Source organism: Panthera onca, chromosome E3, assembly GCF_046562875.1.
Source record: "Panthera onca isolate mPanOnc1 chromosome E3, mPanOnc1 haplotype 2, whole genome shotgun sequence".
Taxonomy (NCBI): Eukaryota; Metazoa; Chordata; class Mammalia; order Carnivora; family Felidae; genus Panthera; species Panthera onca.
The window spans coordinates 5,496,642-5,513,768 of NC_138354.1; the positions used below are offsets into that span (position 1 = coordinate 5,496,642).

At 46.6% G+C, this 17,127-nt stretch overlaps 1 protein-coding gene across 2 annotated transcripts in view; it reads left to right on the plus strand.

Annotated features, from left to right (window-relative positions):
- Positions 1-1,097: 1,097 nt before the first annotated feature.
- Positions 1,098-17,127, plus strand: part of LMTK2 (lemur tyrosine kinase 2) — an 80,821-nt gene continuing 64,791 nt past the window's right edge. Inside the window, exon 1 of one of the 2 annotated variants that reach the window (XM_060649517.3) lies at positions 1,098-1,498. In XM_060649517.3, the coding sequence (XP_060505500.3) occupies positions 1,411-1,498 (88 nt within the window). In that variant the 5' untranslated portion in view covers positions 1,098-1,410. The remainder of the gene's footprint in view (positions 1,499-17,127) is intronic. The other variant, XM_060649518.3, reaches the window with a different exon arrangement.

The window sequence follows — 17,127 nt, forward strand, 5'->3', positions numbered from 1 at the left end:
ATCATTGAACAAACATTCCCTGGGGCATCGCCTGTAGGTCCAATGCTGGGCTAGCACCGCAAGAGCTGACATTTAGGATGGACATTTGAGGAGTTTGGAGAACTGGGCTCCCCTGCTGGCAGTCCACAGAGCTCCATCTGATAAGATTCAAATAAGTCCCTCTCATGCACAAACTGGTGCGAGTGCCAGAAAGGCCTGGCCTTTTCCCAACCTTTAGGTCTCTCACTACTATGTTACTTCTGCCTGGAAGGTGCTTTCTTTACCCTTTCTGCAGGACTATGGTCTCTCCTCCCCTGTTGGCTGGACCTTGTCTCTTGGTGGGAAGAGGCCGGCACCTGGGAGTGCCCAGCACCAGGACAGGGCGCCGTTCCACAGGAAACAACTACTCAGGGCCAGGCCCTGTGCCAGCCCCTGGGGGGACTCCCATTGACACAGGCGCAGTGCCTGTCCTCAGGGAGCTTACAGTCACAGGAACAATAAAATATGGCAGCTGGGATAGCAGTCTGTCCAGGGCCAGGGCGAGGCACTAGGAGATGCTAGTCATTTCTCCCGGGGCTGGGAGGGGTTTTCTTAGATGACGTCATCCTTTAGGTGACTCTTGATAGATGACAGAGAGTGTGCCAGGTGGCCCAGAGAGGACAGGAAGGGCAGTCTTGGTAAAGGGAACATCTTGAGCTCAGGAGCTGAGTCAGTGAGTGTGAGGGGAGAGCCATCCTATTCTTGTTGGACTGAAATAAAAGCCCAAGTATTCTTGATGGCTGCTAAGATGTATAGGTCAACCTAAGGAGAGAAGAGCCTAAAACGGCTATGCCAAGTAAAAAAGGCAGAAGACAAAACAGGCCTAGTTTTGCTCGTTTTAAAATACTGAAAAAAAATCAGATGGATTCTGAATGCTTTTTATTGTCTTCTTTATACTTCCCTGTATTTTAGAATTTAAAATAATTGTCGGCATTACCTGCTGCCCACGCACTCCTCGGTCTGCAGGGGGCGCACCGGCGGCCACCCTCCCTCTTTCAGGGTGGTGGGCGGGGCCTCTGGGGCCGGTGTGGAACGGACGATTGGCTGGCTGGGCTGTTTGTCACGGCATCCCGCCCCCACCCTACGTCACATGACGCAGCCCATCATGGCGGCAGGAGCGCGGCTGCCCTGGCCCGCGGCTCCGCAGGGCTGCTGCCGTTGCTGCTGTTGAGAGGCGGCGGCGGCGGCGGCACAGACGGGCGGGCGGGAAGGATGGTGTTTCTGTGGCCGGGGCGGCGGGTGCGGACTAGGAGCCGGGCTGAGGTTTGGCCGAAGCGACGTGTGCTCAGGAGCAGCTGGCGCGGGTGCCGCTGAGGCAGGCAGGACCGACTGACGGACGGACCGACGGAAGGAGACCCGAGAGCCGGCCCCGGGGGTCGTGCAGTGGGCGAGATGCCGGGGCCGCCGGCGTTGCTGCTACTGCCGCTGCTCCTGGCCGCCGGCAGTGCCGGGGCCGCGCCACTTCCGCAAACAGGTGCAGGTGAGCGGGGCCGCTGCGGGGACGCGGCTGCGGGAACCCAGGCTGCGGGGCCGCTGCGACGGCGGTGGCAGGGGAGGAGGCGGCGGGCCCCGTCCGGCGACGCCGAGGAATCGGAGGGCCTGCCAGGGCGGGAGGCCCCGGGGAAGCAAGCGATTAGGGAGGTTTCTGCCGCAGGGGCGTGGGGTGGGGGAGCGGGCAGCCTCTCCAGGGCCGAAGCGGGGGCGAAGCGATGCGGTTGGGCCCGGGGAGGGCGGCGAGCCGGGCGGCAGCGATCGACCCCTCCCGGCGTAGGCTGCGGTACCTGCTCTGAACCTGTTGCCCGGAGGTCCTCAGCCTACATCCCTTTCTGGCAGTTCTGCTTCCCTTTCAGATGTCACCTGCCTTCTGTGCGTTTCTCACATCTTATATTAAGAACCGTTTCTTAGCCCTAATTTTACTTGAATGCAAATGGCTTAATGAACTGTGCGGAGTTTCATTCGCTCCCTGCAACTTGTTCTGAAGTTGTAAATTGATTTTAGACGCTGTGCTTTTTTTCGGATTGAATCTCAAGGAATGGAAAGGAAACAACTCTGTAAATATTTCTATTTTAGGAAGCCAGTGATTAGAGTAGCAGTCTTTGAATAACTATTGACAGAATGGCCCAAGGGTGATTGAAGTTTCTATTTTAGCTACGTCAGTGTGTGGTTTTCTTTTCTTTTTCTTTTTTTCCTCCCCATTTTCTCGACATCCTCTTCAGTTGTGGTTTATTTTCCCAGATAAAACTTTACCCGAGGAAAGCATCCCAAGTTGAGTCATTTTTTTTTTTTAAAGAAAAAAAAAAAAATCTGGGTTAAGATCTAGTGCTTGTCTTTGAAGTAAGGAGAGACTGAAATTTCATAGATTCATGAAATTTTGGAATTGAAAGAGTCCTTAAAGAAAATTTAACCTGATATCTTTGTTTCGCAGTTGAAGATACTGAGGCCCTGGGGGGGTCAAATGACCTACCCAAGGTGACACAGCTAAATTGTAGGCGGAGCCACATCTGAAACCCATGTCTGAGATTTCCCTAGTTATGTGATTTTTCCACTTCCCCACCTTAGGTCTTGTAAGTGTTTCGGAATACTCTTGAGGTTAAGAGTTATTTTAATACGATGTTAACCGGCTACACAATGTGGAAGTTCCCTTGCCCAGTAAAGACAAACGCATCCACTATGCAAGTTATAAATAATGTTTCCAGAGCTACACCAAGTTCTGTCATTGAGTGCCCTTTAGTTGGGTATTAACTGTTATCACTGTACCACGTAATGTATCGCTAAATTTTTGCCACTGCCTTAGATCAAATATTTGTTAGGTGAATTCTGTTTTCTGATCTGATAGACAAGAAAAGTGGATGTTATGAGAAGTGTATGCAGCCCAGGTATGAGTCACAGAAAGTGACAAAGTTGTAAAAGACAATACAGAAGAACGTGGATGGTGATATTGAAACTGATGGTGAAATTGAAAATTAGCACCAGAGTAGGATAGTGTGTAAAGAGTATTTATGTGAAAGGGATTCAAGAAGTTTCCAGATGACTTTGCACTTAAGTTTTTATATATTTTGAAAAACAGACTCTATGTGGGAACCTATAGGAATGTATCTCCTTATAAACCTCTTTAAAAAAAAATTTTTTTTTAAGTTTATTTATTGAGAGAGAAAGACAGAGCATAAGCATGGGAGGGGCAAAGAGAGAGGGAGACACAGAATCCGAAGCAAGCTCCAGGCTCCGAGCTGTCAGCACAGAGCCCGATGCAGGACTCAAACCCACAAACCACCAGATCATGACCTGAGCTGATGTCGATGCTTAACCAACTGAGCCACCCAGGTGCCCCTCCTTATAAACCTCTTAACATGATTTTTATTCCGTTCTTTCACTTTCACCTCCATTTTTACGGAGGTACAGATCAGAATATTGGAGGTTTTGGGGGGAGCATTGTAAAACAAGACAATCAGGAAAAGTAATCCATAAATAGAAATACCAAATTTTGGCATGAATAAAGCATAAAGAAATATGTGGTGACTTATAGCAGCTTTTGCAGATTTCCCCTTCGTATTCTGTTGCTCAGAAGGAATACAATTAGACATGTGGCATATGAGTGACAGGTCCCTGGGGTTAAATTCTGTGGAAGAGGTGCTCAGTCACACATAGATTTGTGGGTTTGTGTTTCCATCCAAAAGAGATTATTAATCCTGGTAATGGAGATGGATTCTTGATGAAGATGTATGTGACCAAGAAGAATAAAGAAACCTTTGAGCTGATCCTGATAAGTGAGCTCACTGGTTAAGAGAGAGGAACCCGTCTTGAACATATATGTGAGCTGAAAGGGCAGTTAAATGTTGGAAGCGTTGTAACCCTCAAGCCTCTGATTCTGTGGGGACTGCGCTCCACACAGAAGTAGGGCTGGCCCTTTTCAAATTCAGGATACATGCCTCGCATGTAGTCTTTTGCCTCCTCGGCTTTGTTCTTTCCACTTAAATTCCAAACTGCTTGATAGTGCCTTGGAGAAAGCGTGGCTTATCAAAAATAGGTTGGAAAAAATACTTGAATGTTTTCCTTTGCCAGCCCATTTGCATGGGGGGAAAGAAATGAGGCAGTTAACTAAAATTCAGCCAGAATTCATCCAAAATTCATTTCTAGGTTTCGGAAGTTGAAAAGGGTATTTACCCATTCAGTCATAATTAAGCTTTGTAAATACGTGGATTGCCTTTGCCTATCAGGCAAGAAGACTCGCTCTTTCTTTTTTTAAATATATTTAAAAACATTTTTTAATTATTTTTTTTTATTTTTGAGAGGCAGAGAGAGAGAGAGACAGAGCACAGGTGGGGGAGGGGCAGAGAGAGAGGGAGACACAGAATCTGAAGCAGGCTCCAGGCTCTGAGCCGTCCACACAGAGCCCAACGCGGGACCCGAACTCACGAACCATGTGATCATGACCTGAGCCGAAGTTGGACACTCAACCGACTGAGCCACCCAGGCACCCCTCTTTCTTTCTTTCTTTCTTTCTTTCTTTCTTTCTTTCTTTCTCTCTCTCTCTCTCTTTCTTTAAGTTGGTTAATGTACAGTGTTATATTAGTTTCAGGTGTACAAGGAAAGCATTTCTTGGTTGAACTTTATTTTGGGCCTGTCTTTATTGCTCTGGGAGTCGCTCCTGCCCTCTTTGGGAGCCTTTTCCTGAGAATGTGTATTTCTGCAAGGGCCCTTGCTGGCTGTGTAGACGGAGATCGTGTCTGTCCTCACTGGAAAGCTTACATAAAGGGAGAAAGTCCACTGTTTTCACACACCGTTGAACGACCAGACTAAGGTTACAGTTGAGAAATTCTTTTCTCCATTCCTAGTGATGAGGTCATTCTTGTCTTAGAAAACACTTATGTACCTTTTGTGAGATTCTCAGTCACATCATAGAAAGAGATAGTGTATTTGTATACATTCCCCTAAGTCCCCTGTTTGTTATTAATACCAGGATAGTGGTTACACCAGGAAGCCCACTTCTGTTGTCCTGTGGCATATTAGGTCACAGAGTACAGAGGAAGCTGTTAGCAGTTCCAGATAAAGGAGCTCACACAAGTCTGTGAAGCCAGTGGGACTCAGCTACTTATTAAACAGCAGCTAGTGAAACCGGGGCTCTCATTTTAGATTAAACAAACAGCCTTGGATCTTGAGAAAGATTCTGCAGTAAAGGAAGTGCTTTCTAAAGTGAATTCTAAGTGTGAGTTTTTGTGTTTATTTCGATGGCATCTGAGAAATAAAAATTATTTTCAACAGGCTTTTCGTGCTGATCATCTCAGGATTTATGGCTGTGAGGCTCAAGATTTCATTTAGGTTGGGAGTGTTGGTATTTGCTCTCAGTTGGTGGTATTTTTGGGGTAACTAAGTATGTTCATTTGCACAGTAATAGGAAGTCTGTCCAACAGTTTTGTAGCTGATGAGCATTGAAGTTATCAAATCTCTACAGTTTTGCTGATATCAATGTGCTGACTGTTCATGCAATTGTCTTGAAATTTAGAGAGTCCTTGGGTCTGCTGTGTCAGATAACAGCTGTACGTGTAATAAAAAAGATTTGTAACATAAATGAAATGTAATGTAAGGGGTGGCCAGGGTTCTGAAGCAAACAAGTGAGTCCTCAAAAAAGTCCTTATAGATGGACGTATAAAAAGAATCCAACCTTTCAGTCCTGTTGAGAGTGTAAGTCGTGAACCAGTCCGGAGGAGCGGGTGTTGTGGACAGAACTTGGACTTTGGAGGTAGTCTGGGTGGGAGGCCTTCCTTTGCCGCTTCAATAGCTTTGAGACCTTGGGCCAGTTACTTGACCTCTCCGAGCTTCTCAAAACTCAACTCAAAAAAAAATGCTGAGGGGCACCTGGGTGCCTCAGTTGGTTGAGCGTCCGACTCTTGATTTTGGCTCAGGTCATGATTGATCCCAGAGTCATGGGATTGAGCCCTGCATCAGGCTTTGCACTGAGTGTGGAGCCTGCTTGAGATTTTTTTCTCTCTCTTTCCATTTCCCTCTGCCCCTTTCCCCAACTCACGCGTGCGCGGTCTCTCTAAAATAAAATTAAGGGGTGCCTGGGCGGCTCAGTTGGTTAAGCACCTGACTCCTGATTTCGGCTCAGGTCATGGTCTCATGGTTTGTGAGATTGAGCCCTGCGTTGGGCTCTGTGCTGACAGTGCGGAGCCTGCTTGGGATTCTCTCTCTCTCTCTCTCTCTCTCTCTCTCTCTCTCTCCCTCTCTCCCTACCCCCCCCCCCCAAATAAATAAATGAACATTTTTTAAAAATTAAAAAATAAAGGGATGATGATATTTACCTAAAGGGTTTGGGGAGGGTGAGGTCGCATCATGCTGGTGTGCCATGTCGGCCACGTTAGGCGTCTTCATTGCTTCAGATTTCCTTGTAAGATTGGTGGGTTACCGTGGCATCAGCTAATGGTGAGTGGTATGGTTCCAAGAAGGAACTCACCGTGGTAGCTGCTTATGGCATGCCTAGAGTTTACTGAATTTAAAAACCTTTGTTACTTAAAATAATTTGCTGTGTGGTGGGTGAGGAAGAGATCCTTTACAGAGAAGTCTGACTTATTTAAGATGATCTGGATTAGCCCACTTTTATGTAATAAACCCGTTTTTAAATGTCAAGATAATTAAAGCTCTTGCACGTGAACAGTTTCTGGTTTTAATGTACTTAAAGGAACTGCAGGCAGTGGAGGTTGAGTTGATCCCAAACAAAATGTATACTCCCACAAAGCGTCCCTGAAGACAGCCCGTTAAGCTGGGCTGTGGTAGAACCACCACAGGGCTGAGACCTTCCCTTAGAAAATGTCATTTGGAGAGATGAGTGTGACTGAGTTGCTTCCTCTCTGTCTTTTAAAATCATGTATTTTTGTAGTCTTTTTTTTTTTTTAAGCTTATTTATTTCAAGAGAGAGAGAAAACAAGGAAGAGAGAGAGAGAGAGAGAGAGAATCCCAAGCAGGCTCTGCACAGTCAGCATGATTCGAGGCTTGAACACACAAACCGGGAGGTCACGACCTGAGCTGAAGTCAGGTGCTTACCTGACTGAGCCATCCAGGCACCCTGTATTTTTGTAGCCTTCTAGCTGTGTTTTACTCTTCTTAAAAAAGTTTATTTTATTTCTTTAAAGTTTATTAAAGGAATCCGCACCTAACATGGGGCTCAAGCCCATGACCCTGAGACTCAGAGCTTCACACTCCCTCAACTGAGCCAGCCAAGGTGCCCCTTAAAAGGTTTATTTATTACTCAGGGACGAGGAAGGAAAGATTAGAGGAAAAGTTGTACAATCACTCCTGGTCTAAAACAGATTGCTACATCTAGGGTCTTTTTTAGATTAGATTCTCAACTTTTCTGTAAATCTTCATATGAAGACGCTGTAAGAGAAAGCTGAGGAAATATGGTAAAATCAGTGTGTCACAGCAAAATATTGGAGTGAAGTATTTTTAAATTGTTAGCAAGTGACTAATTTGGAACCATGCCTCGGCATTACAGTTATTTGCCACAAAGAACAGGCCTATCAGAAAAATAACCTCAGTATTTTTTTAAAAAGGTGTTTTTTCCCCCAATGGTTAGTATAAGGCAGAGATTCCAAATTTCATTTGACTTTATTGTGATTCAAATGGGCGAAATTAGAATTGTTAACACCAAATACGCCAGGTGCCCAAAACCACAACATGGGGAGTGCCTCACCTCTCAAGGTCTTCCTGGGCTCATCCTCATCCAGACCAGTGCTCTGCAGCCCCCCCCCCCCCCCCCCCCCCCCGACTGCAAAAGAGTGACTTTGTACACTTCCACCCTCCTGGGGCTTGGGGCATGGTGTTGACACCTTTTGCTTTTGACAATTTGGCGGATTTTGCATTTTACTGTGTAGTATATGTTTGTGGAAAAGGCTTAAATTACCATCGATTTCAGGTACGCTGAAACCCTGTGCTGTGGTGTGGCTAGGGTAGCCCCTGGCCTGCAGCATCTGACCCCAGTTTGGGAAGCATCGGTCAGCAAAGGTCATGCGCCTGGCGGGGCATCGGCGGTCCCTGCCTGCCCCCACGCTCTGGCTTTCATGGCACTTTAAGAGCTAAGTTAGTCTGCTTTCGTTTGCAGGTTATTCTGTGCGAATTCCTCTCTCCCAGCTCACCATATATATTCTGTCTGCGGTAGTCTGGCTCTTCCTAGCACCTCTGTGTGCTGTCGTCTTTTTCTTTCAGTTCTTCTCACCTCTTTGCAGCCCCAGTGCCCTACCAAGACCTCGCCCAGACCCCAGAGCTTTCTTCCACCAGTGACCTCCCACTAGAAGTGTTTACTTGTGGGACATGATGTTCCATGGGGTGCGGGACGGAAACTTTGGAGCTTCAGCCTTTAGTTTTCGTTTCATCCTTTAAAAATGTTGGCATACGTGACTTTTAAAGGTACAGAATATATTGGCACACTAACACGTTTTATGGTTTGTGAATCAATGCACATGAAGTGGAAGGAATGTGAAGAAACTTCACCGACGGGCTCTGTGACCGGAAGAGGTTTGGGTTGCCTGTCCCAGTCTCCCGTTTGCATTTAGCAGCTGCCACCTGTTTCTTCAAGTCCCGTCTCTTTACCAGGACTGCGAGGACTGTGTCCTGCATCCTCGGTGTTTCCAGTATCTGCATGATCACAGGCTGTGGACGCTCAAAGGTTGCGTGTGAGGTTGGTGAAGACGGTGCTGGGGAACGAAGCTTGCAGCCCAGTACTCCAGAGAGTGTGGCAGCCAGAAGGAGAGGATGTCAGCCTAGAGCCTCTCACGCTCCCGCAAACTTTGCTTTTCATCCAGCCACAGCCCACAGCCCGTTGCCTGCAACAAGGCCATTTATAGTGGCCTTATTTTTAATAATAAACCTTATCTTTTAGAACAATTTTATTTTTTTAGTATATTTTAAGACGTTTTTTATTTATTTTTGAGAGAGCGCAAGTGGGGGAGGCACAGAGAGAGAGGGACAAAGGGTCCCAGGGGGCTCTGTGCTGACAGCAGCAAGCCTGATGTGGGGCTCGAACTCCCGAGCCACGGGATCACGATCTCAGCCGAAGTTGGATGCTCAACACACTGAGCCACCCAGGCACCCCTAGAACAATTTTAGAGTTACAGAAAAGTTGCAAAGATAGTACAAAGAGTTCCCGCATAGGCAGGGTTTTCCCTCTTGGTCACGTCTTACATCAGTGTGATACACTTGTCACAGCTAAGGAGCCACTACTAATAATTCATTAGTATCAACTGAAGTCCATACTTTGTTCATGTTTCTGTAGTGTTTCCCTGATGTCCCTTTTCGGTGCGGGATACCACATTCCATTTAATGTCCTGTCTCCTCGGGCTTCATTGGTATGTTCTCCTGTTTCAGTGATCTTGACAGTTCTTGAGGAGTTTGATGTTTTTCTCGTTGGTTAGACCGGGGTCAGCTGTTTTTGGGAGGAAGACCACAGAGATAAAGTGCCATTCTAATCATGTCCTGTCAAGGGTACATGCTTTCAACATGACCGGTCACTTCACCACCTGGCTGTGATCACCTGTTGTCAACTTTCTCCACTTTGAAGTTCCTTTTTCTTCCAGTCTCCACGTGAGCAGGGGAGGGGCGGGGGCGGGGGGAGAGAGAATCCCAAATAGGCTCCGCGCTATCAGCATAGAGCCTGATGTGGGGCTCAGTCCCATGAACCTCGAGATCACAACCCGAGCCAAAATCAAGAGTTGGACGCTCAACCCGCCGAGCCAATCACTTATTTGATAGAAATCTGTTGGCTTGGGTGACTAGTGAGACTCAAGGAAGGAAGAACAATTTAAATTTTAAAAATTAATGTCAACACCTGAATTCTAAAGAGACTTCTGCTCCTGACCACAGCACATGAATATTGTTCTGAAGAAGCTTCCTGTGAAAAGTAGGTATGCGATAACCACAAAGGAATTTAAACACTGCAGGGCAGAACACAGTCACAGCTCTAAATGGCTTTTTTTTTTTTTTTTTTAATTTCAGTCCCTCTCTGGAAGTCAGTATAAATAATAGCCTCTTTACGTTTTATAAATATCTCGTATAAATAACGAGTAAAAACTGCGAGCTGGAAGCCTGACAGTCAGATGCCAGTGTTGTGAGCCGAGAGCCTCGTGGTGTAGACATGCCAGCCCTGGACTGCCCAGGGTTCTTCCCGCCCGAGCTCAGATTAGCAAGGAAATGAAGCGAGAGCAGGCGTAACGCAGGGACATTCCTGATTCCCCAGGTGAGACGTGCGCACGGCAGTGTGAGAGCCCCGGATTCATGACCTATTCAGTAACTCACAGGGCCGTTTCTTTCCAGGATAATATCATGTCATTAACGTCTTGCTTTCAAAAAGTTTATTTTTCTGAGCTGGCTTATTTTAGAATAGCCTGGGATTTGTAGCCTATTTCATATCTTCCCACAAGTACTTTTTTTTAAGCCCGTTGATATATTTTTGTATATTTGCTGTGGATGTATTGGCATGTACAGAATAGTCTTATGATGAGCTAAAGAAAGTACACTGTTTAATCTCTGAAACTGCTACATTGTAATGATTGTATAATGGGTGCAGTTTGATTAAGAACATCCTAGGCTCACATACTAGTACAGATAATTCAGGACTTGTTTTTGGCACGTGTGTGCCTTGGATGGGAGAAGAGAATTTAGTTACAGACATCTACGACAGTGATTTTTTTTTTTAAGTTTATTTATTTTGAGAGAGAGCAGGGTAGGGGCAGAGGGAGAGAGAGAATCCCAAGCAGGCTCCACGCTCAGCCTGGAGCCCAACATGGGGCTCGATCTCATGAACTGTGAGATAGTGACCTGAGCTGAAATCAAGAGCCGGATGCTTAACCGACTGAGCCGCCCAGGTGCCCCCGCCGTAGTGAGTTTTGGGAGGGAAGCTGCTGGTATCCCATAGTGAAAACACTATTATTTAATTTTTTAAAGGCTCATGGTTTTTTTTTCCTTTCTGAGGCCCATGTTTAAAGTCCATCCCGAAAACGGCCTTTTCTCTTGCTTGCTCTAGTGCATGGGAGACTTGGGTTTGACATGATATCATTGCAACCTTTAATTATAGGAAGTAAATCTCTAAGGCATCTTGGACTTAGAAGGTAGAGGAGGATGAGTTGTGCAATCATTTTGCACATTTACAATTGCTACTTTAACCAGTGAGCAATTGTAAAATTTTGTAATTTCAGCTTTTTATTGCAAAACCAGTCTTGTGGTCTATTGGTTGCCTCTCAGATAAGCCACTAAGTTTGAAGTATTTTTCATGTTGCAGTTTCTTCCCCAAATCCCCGGTAAATTCAGCCTGTGTTCCTTTCACAAGGAAAAAAAAAAATGCCTCTTCCTGGTTCCACCTGGCAGTGTGCCTGTGTAGGATGGTTCTGTGTCAGCAGCAACGGTTACTTTCCAAGGATGCAGCCTGCCCGTCACAGCGCAGAACCCCACTTGACTCTGACTTCAGACTATTATTAAAACGCAACACCAGGACACTGATTGCTGGTGAGACACTGAAAAACAACAAACTTAACCAAAATAGTCCCCCGGGACTGCTGCATCAGAAGCCTGCTGCCTGGGTACGGTCCCGAAACCTGTAATTGAACTTCATTTTCTTTAAGAAAAGTACAGTTAACTTTAATAAAAGATCTGATTTCCAGTATTATCCATACAGGCACTTGGTAGACTCATACAATTTTAGAATGATGAATCCTTGTACAGAGAGTTTTAAAGCTGACCGGCCACTTTACAGGTGAAGGCGCTGAGGCTCAGGGCCATTCCGTGTGGTGAGTTCAGTCCCAGCAGTCACTCAGTGGCAGACCTATCCTGATGAGGGACCCTACCCGCCAGACCACCCTGTTCACCAAGTGCTCTGCTTTGTACCCTTGGAACACTGCTTTGTGTGGTGTGCACGCAGAGACTATTTCCGATCGTTTCTCCTCTGGATATCCGTTTCTGTTCGCTGTCTGAAAATGCGGAGATGAAACTTAACCATAGTTGTCATATAGAAGATCCTTGAACTACTAAAGATAATTCCTTATTGAAAATTAGGAAACTGAAGTTCTGACTTGTATATAATGAGGCTCAGTGTCCACATTCATATTTAACTTTTTAAAAAACAATTTGTAAGAATAACAATTTAGTTTCCACCTATGAAATGAAGTTGTACTGTTTAATTAAAGGTGATAAAAATATTTTTGGCTTAAAAAGATTTTTGTTTTAAAAAAATTTTTTAACGTTTATTTATTTTTGAGACAGAGAATGAATGGGGAGGGTCAGAGAGAGCGGGAGACACAGAATCCAAACCAGGCTCCAGGCTCTGAGCTGTCAGCACAGACCCCGATGTGGGGCTCGAACTCACGGACCATGAGATCATGACCTGAGCCAAAGTCGGACGCTTAACCGACTGAGCCACTCGGGTGCCCCTAAGTTTATTTAAATTCATTCTCCCTCTGTCCCTCTCTCCCACTTGTGGTCTCTAAATACATACATACATACATACATACAGAAGGAAAAAGAGAAAGTAAGAGAAAGAAAGACACATTGCCTAAGTAAGAATACATTTCAATCATATTAGCAAGAATTTCAGTGAGACTGTAGGAAGCTAGAAAGTTTCTGAGACCATAGACTCTATATCAAAGTCCTATAGGAAAACTTAAAGAAGAAGGTAGATGTGTTTTTCTAGGGTATTTAGGGCCTGCCCTACCTGGGAAGTGAGGAACACACATTGAGGTTCTCTCCCGTCCGTGGATCCTATCGTGCAGAAATTGTATTGGCTGAGTGCCGTGAATCCAGTACTGCCATTGACTACCTGTGCGTTTCTACAGATTTCAGAGGGAAGGCCTATGGAAAGACACAATGTTCTTTCCCCTGGATATTAGTGGTACACTGAAGTGACCACTTATGGGGGAAGAAGCCCTGGGAGGCTGGCCTTGAGTTTCTACTTGTGGAACCAGATGCTGCCTGTTCCTGGGCTGCCTTCCTGGACTGCAGAAAGATCCTGATTCAGTGCTGTTACAGACATCTGAGCACTGTGGATTGCTCCACGACCAAACTGTGCCATCAACTTAATTAAGATTGTAGTTCATAAAATATCATCCCTGCCATTTTTTCCCTGGGCATAGGAGCACTGTAGTCTGACAGAGTTCTGTAAACCTGACATTGCTTTGGCCGGGCTGTTACCATGTCAGATTAGCTCTTCTGTGGTAGTCTCCGTCCTAGTTAGTGTTTTTAAAATTGGAATGGAATTGGGGCGCCTGGGTGGCTCAGTCGGTTGGGCGACCGACTTCGGCTCAGGTCACGATCTCGCAGTCCATGAGTTCGAGCCCCGCGTCGGGCTCTTTGCTGACAGCTCAGAGCCTGAAGCCTGTTTCAGATTCTGTGTCTCCCTCTCTCTCTGACCTTCCCCCATTCATGCTCTGTCTCTCTCTGTCTCTAAAATGAATAAACGTTAAAAAAAAAATTAAAAAAAATTGGAATGGAATGAATCTTTGATAACCATCTGATGGAATAGGCAAAGAGAAACAGCAACGTCACATAAAATGATCGTGTTCACAGGTATTCAGTCAGCACTCAAATTATGTAACCTTTCTGCAAGTACGAGAGAACGGTTGGGTTGGCTGACCTTGAAAATCATCTTCGAACAAAAAGAACACTTCACTGTCTGTGATTAGGACACAGCACGATATGTTTTTCTAGGCTGTTGATATTCTGGCTTCGGGGTCTTTGTGGAATCTCTGATTCATCAACTAGATCAATGCACTCTTTACTGTTGTGTGTGGTTGAGTGTATTTAGCGCTATGCTTTGTGTTCTCCTAATATTAGATTACATTAGGGAGGTTCTAGATTATTTAATGTTATTATAAAGAGATGTAGTGTTATACTAGGAGGCAAGGAAAACATTTAGTGACTCAAGATTCTGTGCAAGGAAACCTTTATGATAGATGGGTTTGTCATTTTGAGTTGTTAAGTAGAAATACGTGATCTGCGGTGATCGTCTGAATTTCTTCCCCCAAGTAGTATGATGATGGTTCATTTTCCTAAGTCTCCAGGATGTGAAGCTACTTGTCAGAATACTGGAAAAGGTCCAATTATTGGTCCTACCCTTACAGAAAAAAGGGGAAAAAAAAAAAAAGCCAAAACTATGTGTTTAGAAGTGGACTTTGTGTCAGGACCAGTTTGGAAGATGGCTGGTCCTTAGCTTCCCTGAGTTGTACTGAGCTCCCTTTGTCTAGTCAGCCCAGTGGCCAGCGAGCGGTTTTACTTGTTAAGTAGCCGCTAAAATCTCTCATGTGAATTTCCAGAGGCCAGAGGGTAGAGAAAAGAGAAAACGACAGAGTGACACACACGTGCGGTGCTTGCTTCCCCGGTCCTGGGACCCAGGGAGGAAGGCAGCATGTGCTGCCCAAGATGGGTCCCCTGCCAGTGGGGATGCTGTTCCTAAATTAGTAAACGTACAGCGTTATGGGCCACGTTGAGTCCTGGTTCCAACCCAGCCCACCTCCAGTCCCTCGGAAGGTGATGGTGTTTGGAGGTAAAGTCTTTAAACAAGTGAATAGGTTAAAACGAGGCCATTAGCTCCTTAGTTGCTAATCCAGGACAACTGGTGTCCTCATAAGAGGAGGAAATTCGAACACAGGCAGAGGTACCGAGGGTGCACAAACAGAAAGACCACGTGAAGGCACAGAGAAGACAGCTGTCATCTGCAGGCCAAGGAGAAGGGCCTCAGAAGAGACCAACCCTGCCACATCTTGATCTTGGACTTGCAGCCTCCAGAGCCGTGAGACCGTGGATTTCTGTTTAAACCGCCGGGTGTGCAGTGGCTTGTAATGGTGGCCTGGGCACATTAATACACAGTGTTGAGACTAAAGCAAATTTTTTTAAAATTTTTTAAAAATGTTTTTATTTATTTTTGAAGGGGGGAGGGAGAGAGAGAGAGAGAGAGAGAGAGAGCGAGCGAGCATGAGCGGGGGAGGGGCAGAGAGAGAGGGAGACACAGAATCCAAAGCAGGCTCCAGGCTCCGAGCTGTCAGCACAGAGCCCAACACGGGGCTCGAACTCAGGGACTGTGAGATCGTGACCTGAGCCAAAGTCCGACGCTCAACCGACTGAGCCACCCAGGCGCCCCCAAAGCAAATTTAGTGTCCTATCTTAGAAGGCATCTGTCAGGATTCCTTTTTTTTTTTTTTTTTTTTTTTTTTCCTTTTCCTCCTTCTCTCACCAGTTTGGGAGTGGAGCCCTGCTCATGTGCTGGTCTCCCCCCACCCCCACCCCCCGCCCAGGCCAGCACCTCCTGGTGGGGGCTCCTGTGGAGGGAGGAGAGGGCACCTTTCAAGTCCTGTCTTGCTGGCAGAGTGACTCTGCTCGGACAGCTTCCAGCAAAATGAAGTGTGTGGAGGGCACAGGTGTGAATAAATACTCGTTATCACAGGAGAACATAAGTAGGGGGAGATCCACTTTTTGAGAAAACTTACTCCTTAAAGAAAATAGTGATACTCCTAAACATGAGTTGCAAAACGGGTAAATAAAGCATGTGGGAGTTGTCTGTGACCTGGGCAGTAAGTGGTAAACTATTAATAGTGGGAAGGGTCAGAACCACCCCGACACGGTGCCGGTGTCGGTTGGACTGTGACTGGTAATGGGAGGAAAATCTTTGCCAGATAAGAGCATAAAATTGTCGAAGGAATGCTGCTTTTATAATCTTCCTTGTTTGACCCTGAAAGCATGTTTCTTCTGGTAACCAGTAGACGAATTGTGGATTTCTCTCTCCGTCTTCCCTCCTTTTCTCCGGCCCCTCAGTTGCCATCTTTCTGACTCCACCCCCTCCCCCTTCTGAGTGAGTGCCAGGCTCTCTGTCCTGGGCCCTGGAGTCATTGCCGGAGTGTCCAGTCCTGGTCACTGACCCCGTTGAGCTTGCAGTCTCGCGGGGAGGACGTTTGGGCATTTAAAATACACGGTGTGATAAACCCTGCGGTGGACCGAACAGCGTGCTGGGGGCTCCAGAGGCGGGCACTCTAACCTGTGGGGCCTTGGGGCGGTTTCCAAGTTGAGAGCTGAGTGGTGACGATGAACCAGTGGAGGGAGGCCGTCCGTGCTGTCAGTGCGGGAGCTTCCCGGTCCGGGAGGATGTGAATTTGCAGACTCCAAAGGGGCAGAGGGCCTGCCTGGAAGGACTGTGAGAGGCTCATGGCAGATGAAACGAGATGCAGGGAGGGAGTTCGAGGTGATGAGAGCCCGGTGTGGAGGGCAGGTGGTCGCCGACCATGAGTGATATTGGGGCCTCTTAAGGAGTTTGGACGGCAGGCTAAAGAAAACTGGGAAAACCCAGTACAAAATTCAAGAATGTAAAGGGATGTAAGGGCGCCTCCTCATCCCCCAGCCACCCGGTTTCCTTCCCTGTTGGTGACCACTGTTCCCCCGGGGTAGCATTGTGTACACGCTGTTCTGAGCTGTTGGTTTTTGTTTTTTTCTTGTTTTCATTCAAACGTGCATCATAGAATTGGTTTTGAATTGTATTCCCCCCTCCCCACCCCGACTCAAATTCATATGTTGACATCCTAACCCCCCGTTACCTCAGTGTGACCCTGTTTGGGGATCGGGCTTTTACAGAGGTAATCGAGTTAAAATTAGGTTATTAGGCCCTAATCCCACACGACCGCGTCTTTATAAAGAAGGGAAATTTGGACACGGGGACGGATCCAGAGGGAAGACCATGGGAGGAGATGCAGGGGGAAGACGGCCGTCTCCCAGAAGGCAGGAGAGTGGCCGGAGCGCATCCTTCCACACAGCCCACAGGAGGGACCAGACCTGCTGGCACCTTGATGTTGCACTTGTAGCCTCCAGGATTGGTTAAGCCCCCTAGTTTTGATACTTTGTTACAGCAGCTCTAGCAAGCTGATACACGGGAGTACAGATTGCAAGCTGTTGTATCTAGTTCGCCCCTCTGCTTAAACTTCATATTTTAGTGGATGTGAAGAAATTGCTTAACAAATGGAAGACTTCAGACATACAGATCTGTGCAAGACTAGACAGACATTGCCATACTGACTTCCCCAGGGCTTTCACTCAGGCTCCTGGCTGTCTTTTCCATGCTAGCCCCATTGCTTTCAGTCCCCTCGTACTGTT